The sequence below is a fragment of the Falco biarmicus genome, chromosome 2, assembly GCF_023638135.1.
Source record: "Falco biarmicus isolate bFalBia1 chromosome 2, bFalBia1.pri, whole genome shotgun sequence".
In the NCBI taxonomy this organism is placed as follows: domain Eukaryota; kingdom Metazoa; phylum Chordata; class Aves; order Falconiformes; family Falconidae; genus Falco; species Falco biarmicus.
In genome coordinates this window covers 24,824,631-24,840,869 of record NC_079289.1, presented here as the reverse complement: position 1 = coordinate 24,840,869, position 16,239 = coordinate 24,824,631, and the positions used below count along the sequence as shown (strand labels likewise).

The window sequence follows — 16,239 nt, the reverse complement described above, 5'->3', positions numbered from 1 at the left end:
AGATTCAAGGAAAGTAACAGCTGCAATGAAATCCTTGGTCCATGAAATCAACAGCAAAACTGTCATGGACCTCAATAAGACCAGGATTTCATAAGCAATATATGAAATTAAGGAGATAAGGTTAACAGTTTCTGTTCCTAATACTCTAGACTGGGGCAGGGGGAAGGTGGAGAGCTGAACTGCCCCAAGCTCTAATCAAAGAAGCTACATGCTCTAATTCTGTTGGACCCTTTGAGACAAAGCATTTCTTTTCTGCTAATGACCGATTTCCAGACAAGTCAACTCTAATTGAAAAATCTGTAAAATGAAACATTAGGAGCAAGTTTTGCAGTTGCATTTGTGTAGATCTCCTTTCATCCACATCTTTGTTCTAAGCATTTTTTTGGACAGTGCTATGAAGTTAAATCTCCCTGGCAATGGTTAAAACTGGTAACTCTTAAGCTGGACTCACTAGTTTTCATTTATGACCTTGGGTTTTGTAAGGAAAAAAACTGGAGTTTTTAATACCCTAGTTTTATAAATGGGTAATTTCACCTAGCTTGCTTACAAATTAGCACTGTTTATAGCTATTTTACTACCAGGATAACAGTTTACATGAAAACCCATTTATTTCTAGTGTGCAGCAAGTTCAGTTCTGAATGTGTTATCTTTAATTTTGCCTTCAGTTTTACTTCTTTACACACTGCTTGAACGTGAACTTCTGATCAGGAGCCAAGGTTGTTCTATGACCTCATCACCACCATTTCTTATACTTCCTGTATGATGTGCCCTTCTGCTGGTGAAGGACAATGCACAAAAAGCAGGGAAAGGGAAAACATAAAAGGGTCTAACTCCAGTGCTACTGCAATGATTATGACACTGTTATTTACTTACTACATCTAACAAATGTAATATTGGATGGGAATAATTATCAGTATGTCATTTACCACATCTAGGTTGTTATGAAAAAGGGACACTTCATCATTAGTATTTTGCTTAGTGTCTTCTTTATGTATAATTGTATTTTCCACATTTTTTATTATTTTTATTTTCCTTTTTTTACCTTGACCTATTTTTGGTTTCCATCTCCTAAAAGTATATAAAACATTAATAGCTTTCCAATCTGTATTCTTCAATTTAGTGCACTTCTAAGAAGAGAGTAGTATAATTAAAATGAGCACAAATTTTTGTGCCGTTTATGCTGAAACTCTGCAACAGGCACCTCATACTGACAGTTTCATATGAAAACTAAGCCATGCTGTTAAGTTTTCACTTCCATAGCTAAAACTTTTCAATCATTTTGTATTCTCATATGCAAAAATGTTTGCAGGTTCATCCAAGATTACACAGTTCCCTTCTGCCTCCAGTGTTGTCAGTTCATAGAACATTTATATACCTTGTTAAGAACAGCAGATACTTCAGTAGGGGCTGAGAAAGACTAATAAAAATGTGTCTTTGGGTGAGGATAAGCCTCTTGGATAATTATGGGTTTTTTTCACCCTAGCTTTTGATCTTTCCATGTACTGCAACTTTATGGTTTCCTGTAATAGAAAGTTAAGTCATAGTTCAGTAGTCCAATGTTTAATAACATCTCTGTAATCTGGGACACAGAGCATCCTAATGCTGGAGCAGTATTGCTCTTTGCCAACAGATAACTAGAGTTGTCTAATCAAAAACTTTTAAACATAATTTTAAATATACTATAAAGATATACAAAACCATATGAAAAAACTACATAATTTTCTGTATATATTTTCTTTATATACATGCACACCTACAAAGGAAAATACAGTCAGTTTAAGGAACCCAGTTTGTAAGGCTAATGGTGAGACATTCTGCAAGTCAGGATAAGTAAGATTACTTCATACATTGCTCAAGCCACTGTTATGATTTTCAGGAGGGTGATGCAATTGGCAGCCAGACAGAGCCCACAGGACAATACTGTCTGCCTAACAGGAGGCACTGACACTACATCCACATGGAAAGAAACTGCTCTGCCTGCGTATAGCTAGGTCCCTAGACGCTGGATCCATCACCGCCATAACAACCAGCATTCCTAAAATGTATTTGAGAATGGGCAGGGAAAAATGCAGGTTCTCAGAGAGCCAAAGGTAAAGCTATTTAGGGGAAGTAAGCAGTGCTTTCATACCTGTTTTAAATGGTTCAGGGGTGTCAATGCTAAACTTGATGCTGATTATTCTGGGTAGCTAAAGTTCCATTCTGCTCATCGTTAAGTTACTGTAAAGGGGCATTTTTTGGATGTTTTTTCCCACCTCTGAAGTTGAATTGCAAAAGACAAATTTTAAATCAGGTCATGCCTTAGTTTTGGTGCTTTTTAATTTACGGTTAGAAGATGTAGCTCAGATCTTTTAAAGTGACTAGTGACCTGGTCACTTCAGCATCACCTATCAATTTCATTCAAATTGAACAGAGATAATTTTGATAAAGTAAAAAAAAGAAAATAAGGTTCCTTTGGCAGCGTGTCACTTCTGATGCCTTAAAATTGAAAGTCAAAATTGTTAGACACCCCTTGAAAACGTTTGTTCATGGGGGTTCTCCCTGTTTTCTTCCTTGGTTTCTGTAGTAAAAATGTTAGGAATGTCATGTGTGTGCCCTTTCCTGTTTTTGCTAGATGACTTTATGTGTTTCAGGAATAAACACCAAACTTTTCCACCATACCTGAAAGGGAGAAGCAAGGGATTATCAACCTGGACTTACATTAACCCACAGACTCTTTAAATATTTGAGTTAACTTAAAGAAGAAAACTTAAATGGTTTGATTTAAAAGCACATGTCCTCTTACTTGGATTTTAGTATCATGTGGAATCATGATCTTCAGAATTTTCCAGGTAGACCACACCTTCATCTTTAATGTCAGCAAAATTATTCATACTTTCATGACAACTTTATAATACTGACATGTTATCATTTGCAAAGCAGCTTTGTAATACTGTAGATGTACTGACCTAATCTACTGAGTCAAACGTGCCAAGAAACACTTTTTGCTCTATCTTCCTGCCTCTACTGTAGCTGAGTTCTATCAAATCTCTACAGTGTATCACAAAATTTTAAATGAAAATCTAACTACAATTTAGCCAAACTAGAATTATTTTGGTAAGTATGAACTATGTTCTTGAAAACAGGCTCATTAGCCAGTTTCAGGTCCCATCTCCCAAACAAAGGCATACCACAATGCCAGGAGAATTAAACTCTCAAAATCATCATGCTGTTCAAGCAGATAACAATGTGAAACCTGGAAAGGGAAACATTCCCAACAACTAAGGCTGAGGCAGACTGATAGTCTGAACATTTCAATCTGAATAGTTCAGAAAATTTCAAGGCACTGAAAACAAGGTTTTCTGACAAGACATCTAAGGCACACTCAGCTTTATTCGTCTGTCAACTCTACACAAAGGTAGGACTTTAGTCCAGTTAGAAATACATGCAAATGTTGTGTATAGCAAAATTTGCCTTTGTTTTTTGTTTGCATCTGTTTTTTTCCTGCCAGCATTCAGAGTAAATTGCTACAGTTGTAAATACGCAGTTGCTTTACTCCAGGAAGCATTGGCTGTTCTCATTAATTTATCTTGACTTAATTGTTCGATTTTCTGTCTATTTACCAATAACTAGGAGAAGCGTTAAGTCTTCTAATTCTTCCTTGTAAAGGGCCACAATTTGCTTAACCATGAATATTTATCAAATCATGGCCACCCATTATGTGTTTGTTTAATACACTGCAGGAACTGTATCACAAGGTTTGCATATGGGTGGCTTATTTTGTTTTTCTTTCCCATTTGTGTTTGACACCCTTCCCACAGGAAGGAAAAAAAAATATATATAAAATTTAAGTCAGAATACCACAAAAAGTTTCATTAGGCAGGTAGGGAGTACTCATAAAGCAGTCTCCTTTAGCCTACAGTGGCTGGCTCCCCTGTGGGGTCTCTCTGCGGTCAGCAAGGCGGACAGGGATGCACAAGTCCTACCGTTCATCTCCTGCTCTGAACAGCCCTCCATGCAGGCTAGTCCTTCCCAAAAAGCAGCTACAGAACCGCCTAGAGAGCGTAACTTTGCCAAGCTAAAATTATGAAGTGAGCCTTTGTGAATGCCAGTGGGGTCTCACAAGGCATCCTTGCTTCTGGTGCAATGCCCTAGAAAGCACGATAAATGCGTTAAATTCGTGTGAGGTTCTAAAGTCCTACTATACCTACCTCCTCTCTCAAAGTTAAGTTAATCATTATGGTACTTGCAGCTTATGGCATTAGCCTCAGTTGTTTTCAGTGTTGTTGCTGTGGCTGCTGCTTCTGCCTCTCTGTCCTGTATTTCTGGCATGGTTGGCCGCACACTGGTGTGGGCAGCCATGGAGATAGAAGCAATGGTGACAACAATGGCAGCTGAGGCAGGAATAGTGGAGCAGCAGCAAACCTTGTTGCTTATGATACACCTTCAGTTTATCCTTCCTCTGCTGGGAGTGAGTTTTGTGAGTTCTGGCATCCTTAATGCAAGTTAAACGCTTTAGCACCTATCCTTCTCTATTTCAAAATAGGTTACTTAAGTAGGAATTTTTTGTAGATTCTTTTTTTAAAGGAAGACTGTTGACAAAAACTCATTCTCTTATATCATTAAAAAGTGTGTATATTGCTGTTGGTTTTATTTTTGTACTTGTTCCATTTCCCTCACATAATAGATTTATTAATTTAATGCCAGATATAAATTCCATTTTATTAATTACATTTTTGTTGTTTTATTAAATGAAATCTAATTAATTACATAAATTCTATTTCAGTTTTTGATTCTTTTTTCCTGCCAATCATTTTTCTCTAATTATATTTACCTTGTCATATATAGGCATTGACTCTAAACTGAATTTATGCTTAATTTTAAATACAACAGGTTGGCTTAGCCTATGTGAAGTGTAGAGCGCATGTAAATCATGCTCGGTCACAGCTACAGAGACAAAGCAGACTGATGGGACTAACAGCAATGACAATGATCCTAAAGGCCCTGATAACCATATGAGAAACCCCATAACAGAAAGATTGGGGGCTGTGCACCTGTTTCAAAACCAGATATTCTGAAAAGATACAAAGTTTGGTTCTAAATCTCCGTCAGGGAAAACAGCCAGGAAATAATATGCATTTGCCTAATACACTATAAAAAGCAAGAAATTCTATGGCAAAAAAATACTGAGCTTGAAAACACTGCAAAAATCCTCCTAATTTAAACCCAAGAATGGTTAGGCAAAGCACTCATCACTTGACTAGAGAGATATTACTTTTGAAGTATGCAATGATAAGGACACTAGATTGCCTTCTAAGTATTTGTCTTCTAGCCTGAGGAATGGAACTAATGTAATTTCAAGTGTCTTACTTGATCAAACTGGGGGTCTTCTCCTCGTTGCAGAGATTTGGTCAGTGGCTTCTCCTAAGAGGAAATACAGTAAATATGTATTACTGAAAACCAATACTATGATATATTCTATCAACTCTACTATTATTTTTCTTGTTAGATTTTTACTCACATAATTTGCCTCCTGATCAGTTTCATGCTGGAGCTACCATTTGTTTCATATGCAAAGGAGACCTCTGCATAAATATGACCTAATACTGACATGATGTCTTTAGTGTCTTTCCAAGAAATTAAAGGATTAACCAGCTATTACACCTGAGTTACTTGGTGCTCACACTGATGATAAATTCTTTCAAAATCATAAAAAACACCTGTTATTTCCTCTACTACAAAACCAAGGAGCTCTATTTAGGTACATGATGTACTTACCTGTTGTACTACTACCCGGCAATACAAACATGTCCATAGATACAGTGCATCACGCAGTGCATACTGAAAGAAAGTGATTTTAGAAGGATCCCATACCATAGAGTTCATTTTTAAGGAACATAATTGTGGAAGAAATTATTACTGAAAATAAAAAAAACCCCTCATTTTTGGAATGGAAGCAAATTTTCAGGACACATTCTCAGAGTACCTGCGAAGGCCAAGGAGAACTGCCCATCTCAGAAGGAGTACCCATGTGTGAACATCCATTTACCTTTATGGCTTTGGTGCCACAGGCTCAATTACTGAGGCATGTAGAAGTACATAGTTCATTGAAAAATGCAACAGTGTACAAAACCTGAATCTCCTAAACCACACTGAAAATAAACAATACATGAAGCCAGACGACAGTCTGAAAAAATATGTCACCGTCACAATTCTGTGCTGAATTGTACTGCTGTTGCTGGTGTCTGAAATGTGCCAGTGCCTTATTCATTAGTAAATCATGCATCTTCTTCTACAGCTGCAAGATCAGGGCTCTCCCACCAGCTCAGCATGAGATTTTCTGTTCAGCTTTCAGCAAACTATTACACTCATGAGCATCTGTTAATGTATCAGGCAAAACACTGTCACTGCCAGGGGATGTGAGATGCAAAACAAAGAAAACTGTAAAGCTGCTGAGATAATGGAATGGAGAGACTTGAGGCAGTCCAAAGCTTTCTATTATTTCATGTTTCTCTCTGGAGAAAGTGTTACCCAGTATAATCTGCCGACTGATTTTGAAATTAATTATGCTGATCCATTTATAATGCCAGCTGGCAAGGAGGCTGGCTGCAGGGTGACCACAGTATCCCCTGACTACCTACCAAATAGAAAAATCAACAAAATGTTTTCTACTGAGTCACTGATTTATCCAGGACAGTCGTTAATATTTTTCATTGTTATCTCTAATGTCTAAAGTGACTCCTTCAAGTGACATTAAGGCAACTATTAATTAGAACTTTATGGCAGATTATTGGTAATGAACAGACACAGTAAAACCCTTTAGCCCAGAAAGAGACAGGACACTACCCCACCTGCAGTCCTCCTCAATCAGTAACTCTGTGCTACCCCACCTAGTTGTGTCCATGGAAGACAATACTTCTTTTGTCTATTGTCCCACAGTGAAAAGGACAGCAGATGAACTTTCAAAAGCAGTGTTCGATTACTTTAGAAAGAAAAAGATTCCTTAAGTTTTCATGAGTCCTGGACAAATCAATGTACTGAGAATTAGTGCAGCTTAGAAAAAAACCCCAACAATCTTCTTTTTTTTTTTTAATTAAATTTCTGATTCTGTTACAAAAGACTTGTGCTACCACAGACAAGTTTTTAAAGGTCTGTTTCAATAATGCTTTAGCATGCAGCAGTCTTGTGTTCATACCCGACGCTGCAATGTTTGGCTTTCACAGTAGTATCTAAAATCCTGCAGAAATGCATCCAGTGTTTCAGGCAGAAATAAGGTGTGAGATTCCTTGTCACATGTTTATCTGTAAGGTGGCACAATTAAATGAGACAAAACATGCTCTGGGAACCCAGGTCTGGAACTGCAAATCTGAAAGTGTCCTAATCACCTGTCCCCTATCTCTGGAAGCACAGACACACCTCACAACTACCTGAGTTTCCAATGATGATGTTCCCCAGGGGCTGTGCTTCTGAGTTAGTGAAGATCCCCCCTCCATTTTGGCAAGGCAATACCACTCATCTCTTTCCCTCTTACAGGCAACTAGACCAGGGCTTCCCTAGCGATGGTACATTCATGGGCCATGCAAGACTTTGTCATAGCAGAAGACAGCCCTGGGATGGAGACCAGCCAAGGACACCCATCAAAACCCAGGAAGGGTGCTGCCGCCATAACTTCTCAATGTCTCTAGTCTGGGGCTTTAACTTAGGCCTTTTTCTCCCCTTCATCCCATCCTGCACCTACTGTAGTTCCTGCTGTTTCCCCTCTCCTTGTACTCCTGCCAGGCAGCAGCTGCTGCTGCAGCTGTCTCAGCCTCCTCTTCATCCCCCTGTTCGGGTTGCTGCTGTTGCTGCTTTTTCCTCGACTCTTTCCAGCTACAGCGCTGCCACTGACACTGCCTGCCGTGACTGCAGCGACAGCTCAGCCCAGCTGGACTCAAGCTGACCCCATGAAGCCAAGTGTCTCTGCACATACCCGCTGTTCTGGGAGCGAGCTGCCCATGTCAGAGCAACTCCTTGCACCCCTGTTGCAATGAATGGCAATAACCATGGAAAATTGTATTTGGAGCTTGGAGATTTGAGAGAAGTCAAAGTAGGAGCTATTACTATTTACTTTATTCCTAATGATGAGTACTGAATAGATAATGAGCCGAATGAAGATGAAGGGTCAGATACAAATACGGTTTTTGGCGTTTAAGAGCTTCTAATATATAAAAGGATGATTGCTTGCACAGTGAGGGTGACAAGTAACCATCTCAGGAAGATGCTGCTGAGTAAATTCAAAGACAGCTCAACTACACGCAAGTGCTTCAAGTGTTCTTTAAAAACAGCAGGTTTTTCTTTAGGCAATAGATAATTTCTTCTTATCTACTGTAAACAGCTTGCCTATTCTATACCACTTCATTCTAATATCCTTACAAATCTTACCATTTCATTTAATACAGCACTTTCCACATTGTTGGTATGGCAGCTACTATATAAAACATATTTATACTCATGGTAGACATTTTCATTATATACCAAAGGTTCAGGACTGGCAAAGGCAAGGTTAAAACATATATTAAAGTGAAATTGCCTCTAAATAATAGACTCCATAACAGTCTGTTTACTCTGGAGATACATTTATTTAAAAGTTTAAAAAAAAATCTTAAAAATGTTTTCCAGCCTCAAGGCACTATTTTATTTTTATTTATTTTCTTGCCCACCCAGTTCAGAAATGGCAAAGAGGCCCTTTTACATTATGAGTTGACTGTTTGAGTCTCTGTAGCTATAATACATGCTACAGAAATGTCTTCCAAATCTTGGATGAATAGGTAGGCTGAATTTGGAGCCAAAGCCTACATCCACAAAATATGAATAAAAAAAGTTTTGATTAATCTGAAAGAGCCCGTACCTTTCTGTGCTATAAAAAACATCAGAAAATTTCAGAAGAATGGGCTCTCAATATAACATTTCCATTTTTAATCACCAAGTTAAACATCCTTATTTCTTGTTTGAAGTGCTGCCTTCAATTGTACACTCTGTATTTGTTCATGCTGGAAACTCCCATGACATGAATACACATTAGAGATAAGCGGTAAAGATCAGCAAAGACATTTTTGCAAATAATATTTGAAACTATTGTTTTTCAATAAAACTATCTAAACTTTTTGCATCACCAATGTTTACAAACCAAAATGCTCACCTAAAAATTAATTTCCTTCCTCTGCCCCACTGCTGTTTTGAAAACATTAACAGAATAGAATAAAGTAGACTATGTTGAACATGCAATGGAAAATGTATATTTTAACACATCTACACACATCAACTAAATATAATATTTATAATTTATCTAAAAAATAACAGATCGGTCAAACCGTCTATTCACATGGGTACACTAAAACATTTCTCCAAAGAATGTTAGCTACTTTTAATGGTTAATACATTAATGCTTTTTCAGGGCTGCTACACAAACATAATTGGGTAAATTTGCACAGGAATAGCTCTTCTTGACCACTTGTCACAGAACTGAGTGTTCAGGGAAACATGAAAAAAAAAGGATGTTGTGCCTATTAAGCTTCACCATGCCATGTTATAATAATATATAATGCCCCTTAGAGTTATTTCTAACCTCAGCAACTATTAGGCACATTATTCCTACTGAATTATGACAGGGTACTGTATTGACAGAGTACTGTAAACCCTATATTTTTATAAGAGCATGGAGGATAAAAGGATATTTTGATACAAAACGTAAGTTTTGCAATGCATGCTAAAAAGCAGCTACACATACTCTACTGAGTAGTCTGATAGGATGGAAGAGTTCCCTAAAAGAAACAGCAGAACCGACCTTTTCACATAAAACAGAGTAGACATAGACCACATTCATACTACAGCTACAATATATATAAAATGCATGAAGTGCAGTCTTAAGAACCAAAAAATCCCCATGTGTAATTCTTTCCTGCTTACAATGAATCATCATTATGGCAACACACACACCTCCCCTCCCCCCAGCATCTTTGTCTTACATTCTTTTCAGCAGGAAAGGAAAGTGGTGTTTTATAGGAAAAGGTCTGCTCCAAAAATAGCTGGATCAAAGATACCAGATTTTTTATTTTGCCATTGGTTTTTATATATATATATATATATATATATATATATATATAATATATACGGGTATTGGAAAACATATCGCTGTCAATCTTGCATTGACGTGGTGCGTAGATTATTATCTGTATCATCTAGGAGAAAATGCTATGATACCTATTTGCTTGTTAAAGGCTAAGCACATGCAACTTTATTCCACAGAGGCGCATGGACCCTTCAGATGCACCTGAACTACCAACTTGTTGCCTTGTGGACAGTTTGTCTGGTCCCTGCCTCCACTTCAGCTGTGTGCTCCTACCTCCTCCCTCCCGGAACGGATCTGTGCTAATCCTGCATTGGGCAGGTTCATGCAGCTGAACTTACAAGTATTCACTTCTGTTTTGCCCTCTCAAAAACTGATAGAACAGTCTATGGTCCCATAAAAAAAGCTGTCATACTGAAAATAGCACAGGATGTCTTGGGAAATATTTTTCATCTCTTATTTACCTTTTTACTATTTGGGAATTCTCACCACCGCCCTAGGAAGCCTAGTTAATTTATATCTAAGCAATTAAGAGAGCCAAGCTTTTTGACTGAAAAGCACAATTTGTTTCCTCTGATCGTCTCCCAAATGTCTCACACCTGGAACTTCTATGAAACAGGCAATTAGTGTCCTGTCACAACCATTCTTTGCAAGTCAGCAGGTCCTCATGCATAAAAATATAAATTACCGGTTCAGTGGATGACAACAGAATCTTTCATTTTCTTGCTGCTCTGCTCAGCATCAATTAGCTGCTAGATACCTCTTTTAAGAGGCTGCGTCAGTGACCATGGTACACAGATAGTAAAATAAACAGAAAATAGGATTTCCTTTATTAAACTTTGAAATTCTAAGCATACACCAAAGGAAGTTCTAAAGGCAAACATAATAAAAAAAGATATGATAATATAGCTTCAAGAAACACCACAATTCTGCATAAGACAATATTAAAGACTGCAAAAACGTTAAACTGATGAACATCAAGTAATTTTGAAAAGTAAGTAAAAAAGCAATGCTAATTGTACAAGGTATTTCATATGGAGAAAAAAAGCATTTCAAGTGACTACGAAATGTATGTAAAAGCATTTTACGTGTCCCATAAATTTTTATTTTAGCAAACTCAGGTCAAAAACCTACTTGGCGTTACAGTTATTGCATAAAAATAATGAAAGGTGCATGTTTAGAAGACAGGCTCAGTACTACTCAGTCTATTACTTCTTCATGCAATTGCTTTTTTCTTTGTAATAGCTCTTGTTTCATTCATGTGTAAAAAGATGTGCCCAGTACTGCTGTGCTGCTGAATACAAAACTATGTATGGAAACATCAGTTCAGCTTCAAATACAGGTTTTCACTCACTGGCTCTGACTCTTGCCTCTTTGCCACCACGTCATGTACTGCTCTGACTCAGTGATAGCTTATGTCATCACATCAGGTATTACAGGCTAATTTTTGTCTGACTATCACATTGTTTTCAAAAGGCATCTTTTACCTATGCTGTCAAGCAACAAAATTAAAATGTGGGCACTCAGATATTTTGGTTATGAGAATGTTTAATCTGAAGTAAACTGATGTATCAGAAAAAACAGCCAAACAAGCCAAAGAAACAACAAACATTTTCAGAATGAATACTCTACAGATGTAAATTCCAAGCAGCCTGAAGAGAGACATAAGCCCACTTAATTGTAGATTGCTTTCTAAGCTATTAGATGCACAGTGCAAAAATTAGCACTGCAACTTTCCCAAAATAGCATGGAACCTGAAAAAAACCCCTTACAGAAAACAAACAAAAAAGTTCTTTCTTTCAGTTACCTTCTGCAAACAACTCAAAAACTCTGACATTCTTACCTGAACAGTAGAAAAATTTCCAGACATGACCTGAACTCAGTGTGGATAATAAACAATCACAAACTTTAAACAAAGGTTAAACTCTGTTTACAGATAAATGGGTAACTGCCAAAAAAACCCCTCTCAAAACAAAACGCCTACTGCTCTCAGCATTTGCATCTTCTCTAATATTTTCCATTGTGACATAAAATGCTCTTCTGTAGGTAAGAATTAAAAAAAAAAAAAAAGCCTTTTACTAAGATATTATAAACCCAAATAAGCTGATGGCTACCAGTTGACAAGTTCCAAAAGAAATATTTTAAATACATGCATTTGTAAATTCTGAAAGCTTGAAAAGAGTACTAAGGATGACTTTACTGAAGTCTGAGGCAGACTCTAGCACAAGTGAGAAAGGAAATTTTATTGGCTGTTTATCTTCAGGTTTGTGTTAATAGGAATTCCTTTTAAAAATTGTAACTTAATGAACACATAAAAATCCTCTGTCTAAACACATGCAAGTTGTAAGGTGGGCTATCATAATACTTTCCCTTGGGTTTCCCTGATTTTAATTACTCCAGTACTATGGTGTAGAGAAAAAGAGGTGAATTTTACAAACTGTATGTTTGATAAATTTTAAAAGAGCACCTAGAAACAAAGTGTGGATACTTAATGTTGACAACAGTTCCATCATAGACCTGTATAAGTAGACTGACAGATTCTAACTTAAAAACTTCCAATGTAAGAAGATAAAATTTTGTTAATTGGAACCCAGTTTGCTGGGGCAGGTAATATGTTAAGTTTTAGTGGCATCTGTACTTATGATGAAAATTCATGAAAGGACCATGATGTACAGCTTGAGGAAGGCCTATACAGTTAATACAATGGATGAACTAAGACAGTGCTAATTGAATTTTAGGTACAGGACTGAGTTTATTAGTAGTCCCAAGTCCAACTAATGATTTACATGGGTTAAGTTCGACACTATCAATACTCCCAACTTCTATACTGATAATCAATTATTACAGATTCAGTGATTTACACTCCTAAAGGAGTTATCAACTAAACTGATACTTGATTGTAAATTTGAATGTTCAAAAAAACTCTAAGCCATTTTAAGTCAGTCATTGCTGAACTAATAAAAATGGTATTAATGAAATGAGAAAGGTCTGTTACAGGAAGCAGCGGTAATAAAACTGTTGAGTTGGAACACAAGACGGTTATTACATTATAAAGCCTGACTACAGCAAGACACACACAAAAAAGACAGGGTTTTTTGCTTATATGATGCATTTGCTTCAAGGTGAGATATGTATGATTTACTTCTCAAACCGCATTAAGTAAATACCTATTTCTCCTTCTGTTGTTTGTGCTGAGACCCATTACAATGCATTTTCATAAAAAGGTTTCTCCATAACAGGAACACAAATGTGCTCAAAATACAGACACCCAGCCCAAGCCATACTCCCTGAAAACAGTTTTCGCCTTGCTCTCGATGTGAAGCCAGGAAAAATGCTTTCTGGAGTCATACTCTTAATAATTAATGATTCTTTGTATAAGGCTTCAGTCAAGAGCGGTGTGATGAGATGCAGTAGGAGAGTTCAATATCTTTCATCTATGAGCCTGTGAGACTGGAATAAACATGATGCTCTGAAAAAACATTTGATACAGTGATTTGTATGCAACTTATTTTTAGCATTGTAAGAACACAAGAGTATGGAGATCTTGACTTCCACATCCACGTTAAGACCTTTGCATGAAACTGCTATTCAAAGCCCTGTTCCAGCTGTTCATCAAGGTGGTTAGGCTAGGTGCTTTTCATCAGCCAATACAAGTATTTTTAAAAAATATTAATTCAGTGGTATGCCTATAATAATCACTTCTATGAAGAAAAGGTTTTTGTGACAGCAGACCTCTGTGGAATGGAAAACCTGAAAGATCCAGTGGTCAATTAAATAGATGTAGGAGATAAAGTTACTGCAGTCAAAAGTGTGTAAGTGGAACAGTACTGTTCCCTCCTTTCCGTCTCTGACACTTCTTCTGAGAGCTGGCAGAGAGTGAGAGGATGCTCTTCCCTGACCTTGATGTACCCTGGTCATTTGGTACATGTTTGTTTCCTAAGCAAAGAAGTTAACTGACGCTCCAATCCTATATGCAAAGAGTTTTACACCAACTGATTTATGAAGAGCAAAGTTATTTCTTCTGTGCAAGGCCACGGTAGAAAAATGCAGGAAGCTTTTTTTTTTCCTGCAGAGAATGGGGGATGTGTTGCTCCTCTCTTAAGCTCATCACATTCTCCGAGTTATTATGAGAGCACTGTCCTCACCTTCGGTCAAACCTCCTGCCCATGGTGGGTGCAGGGCTACAAGGATTTAGGGGATCTCTGGGTTCCAAGCAGTAGATGAGGTTCCTTCTTTTAATGCAATTGTAAGGAACTGGTAAAATGGTAAACTGGTAAAAATAAAAGCAGAGAGGCTGGGAAGGGTGGGCAAGCTTCCCACATATGCAACCCTTAGGAATGAAAATAGAGGACTGGCAACAGATCTCTGCTAAAATGTACAGCAGAGTAAAATGGAGAACGCGTGTCTGGACGTCTACATCCAGGATACTCTATGACCAGGCAGGACAGATACCCCACCAACTACTGAGTACTGAGCCATGGCTGTGCCAGAAAGACTCCTGGCTTGTTTCAGGCAGGGGGGTGGCTGGGCAGGGGGGTGGCTGGGCAGGGGGGTGGCTGGGCAGGGGGGTGGCTGGGCAGGGCCGTGGGGAGCTGGAGACCAGCCCTGCTGTGACGTGGCTGTGGCTGGGATGTTCAGCCCAGGCACCTGGAATGGGGTCCTGGGCTGTGGGCAGGGGTGGGCAAGACTCGGAGGAGACCATTAAGGCTTATTAGTGCGCTCAAGGCGCTGACTGCTGGTTACCCATTCAGAGTAATCTGATCTGATTTAATCAAAACTATAGGAAGCCCTTATCAGTTGACTTGAATAAATTTAGAGTTGTAATTGCAAGGCTGCTCCAGGCACAGCTGAGAGCTGTAAACAGAAACCACTTTCTCTTAAGCCTCAGACAACCAGGGGTAATAAATGACAGCTTACTGACCCCACTAATGGTCTGCTGTCCTGCAGCCACTGCTGCTTTTAACATCAGGTAGCTACTTACTGTCATCAGCTAGGCATCTGTTTAGGTAGAATAGACTGATAGAAGAGGAAAGGTATATTTTTAAAAGTGAACTCCAGAAATTCTGATGACTGTCAACAGTCTTCTTCGAACTTCCTTTATTTTGGGCTTTCTTGGCTATGTGTTTATCTCAAAGGCTGTAACTGCACCATAACAGATGCATCCCCAGGTGAATTGATCTGAAGCCTTTTTTTCCCCAGTTACTGGTAGCGGTCTGACAGACTTCTAGATGCCAGGGTGCCCTTGCAGAGCTAACATCATTCCACTGTTCTTTTACTACAAGTATGATGGCCATAAAAGCCATAGCTTCCACCTGTACTACATGCCCAGCTAAGGAAACAACACCTCATCGGGTGGATTTCCAAACTGTCAAAGTATTTAAGTATTTCTCATATTTGTCACGCCACCAGATATGCAAGGGCAAATAATAGTGTAATTTGAGCTGCCTGATGTGTAAACTGTACCACGCCAGACTCATGCCCAGAAAAGAGCACATTAAATTTAAACTTAAAAACTTAGCTCATTCCTGATGAAGCAGTACTTCACTGACTTCAAACAGGAGTCTGAAAGCATGCAAAGGATGACGCTGTTGTGAATATATGGAAAGATACCTCTTTAATTCATTGCTACTTATCTGGCAAGAATGCTACTGAAGTACATGATTTTCTTTCTGTCCTTCACTGACAGACCAGTGATAAAACTGACCTGAGATGACTGTAGTACAACTTTCATTTTCTGGATAGTGGTAATAACCAATATTCTTAAATGACACAAAAATGTGATTAGGGGCATGTGGTAGATTGTCTGCTATATTTGCAAGCATTGGTCAACACGTGATACAGAGTGACAGCCTCAGTGACCTTGGATTGAATCTGCCTTCCAATGTTAAATCCTCTTAGCGATCTGTACCATCATATGTGCCATTGACTATCCTCCAACTGCATTCATGCAGCAGCAAAGCCCAGAGACAGTGGGTGTCCTGGAGAGTTTTGCCATCACATGGTATCTGAAACCTCAAACAGCATTCTACCCACATGCTCCGCTATGGAAACCCTGAAATCACTGAGGAATCTGCTGTTGACATTGCCTGGCTCTAAAGTGTATTTTTATGGACCTGTATCTAGCTGCAATTGCCAATGCCAATGGCTATGCAAAACTG

At 38.3% G+C, this 16,239-nt stretch overlaps 1 protein-coding gene across 4 annotated transcripts in view; it reads right to left on the bottom strand.

Annotated features, from left to right (window-relative positions):
• Positions 1-16,239, bottom strand: part of FRY (FRY microtubule binding protein) — a 217,494-nt gene that overhangs the window by 118,542 nt on the left and 82,713 nt on the right. For all 4 annotated transcript variants that reach the window (XM_056328753.1, XM_056328750.1, XM_056328751.1 and 1 more), the window contains exon 3: positions 5,347-5,400. In XM_056328753.1, the coding sequence (XP_056184728.1) occupies positions 5,347-5,400 (54 nt within the window). The remainder of the gene's footprint in view (positions 1-5,346; positions 5,401-16,239) is intronic.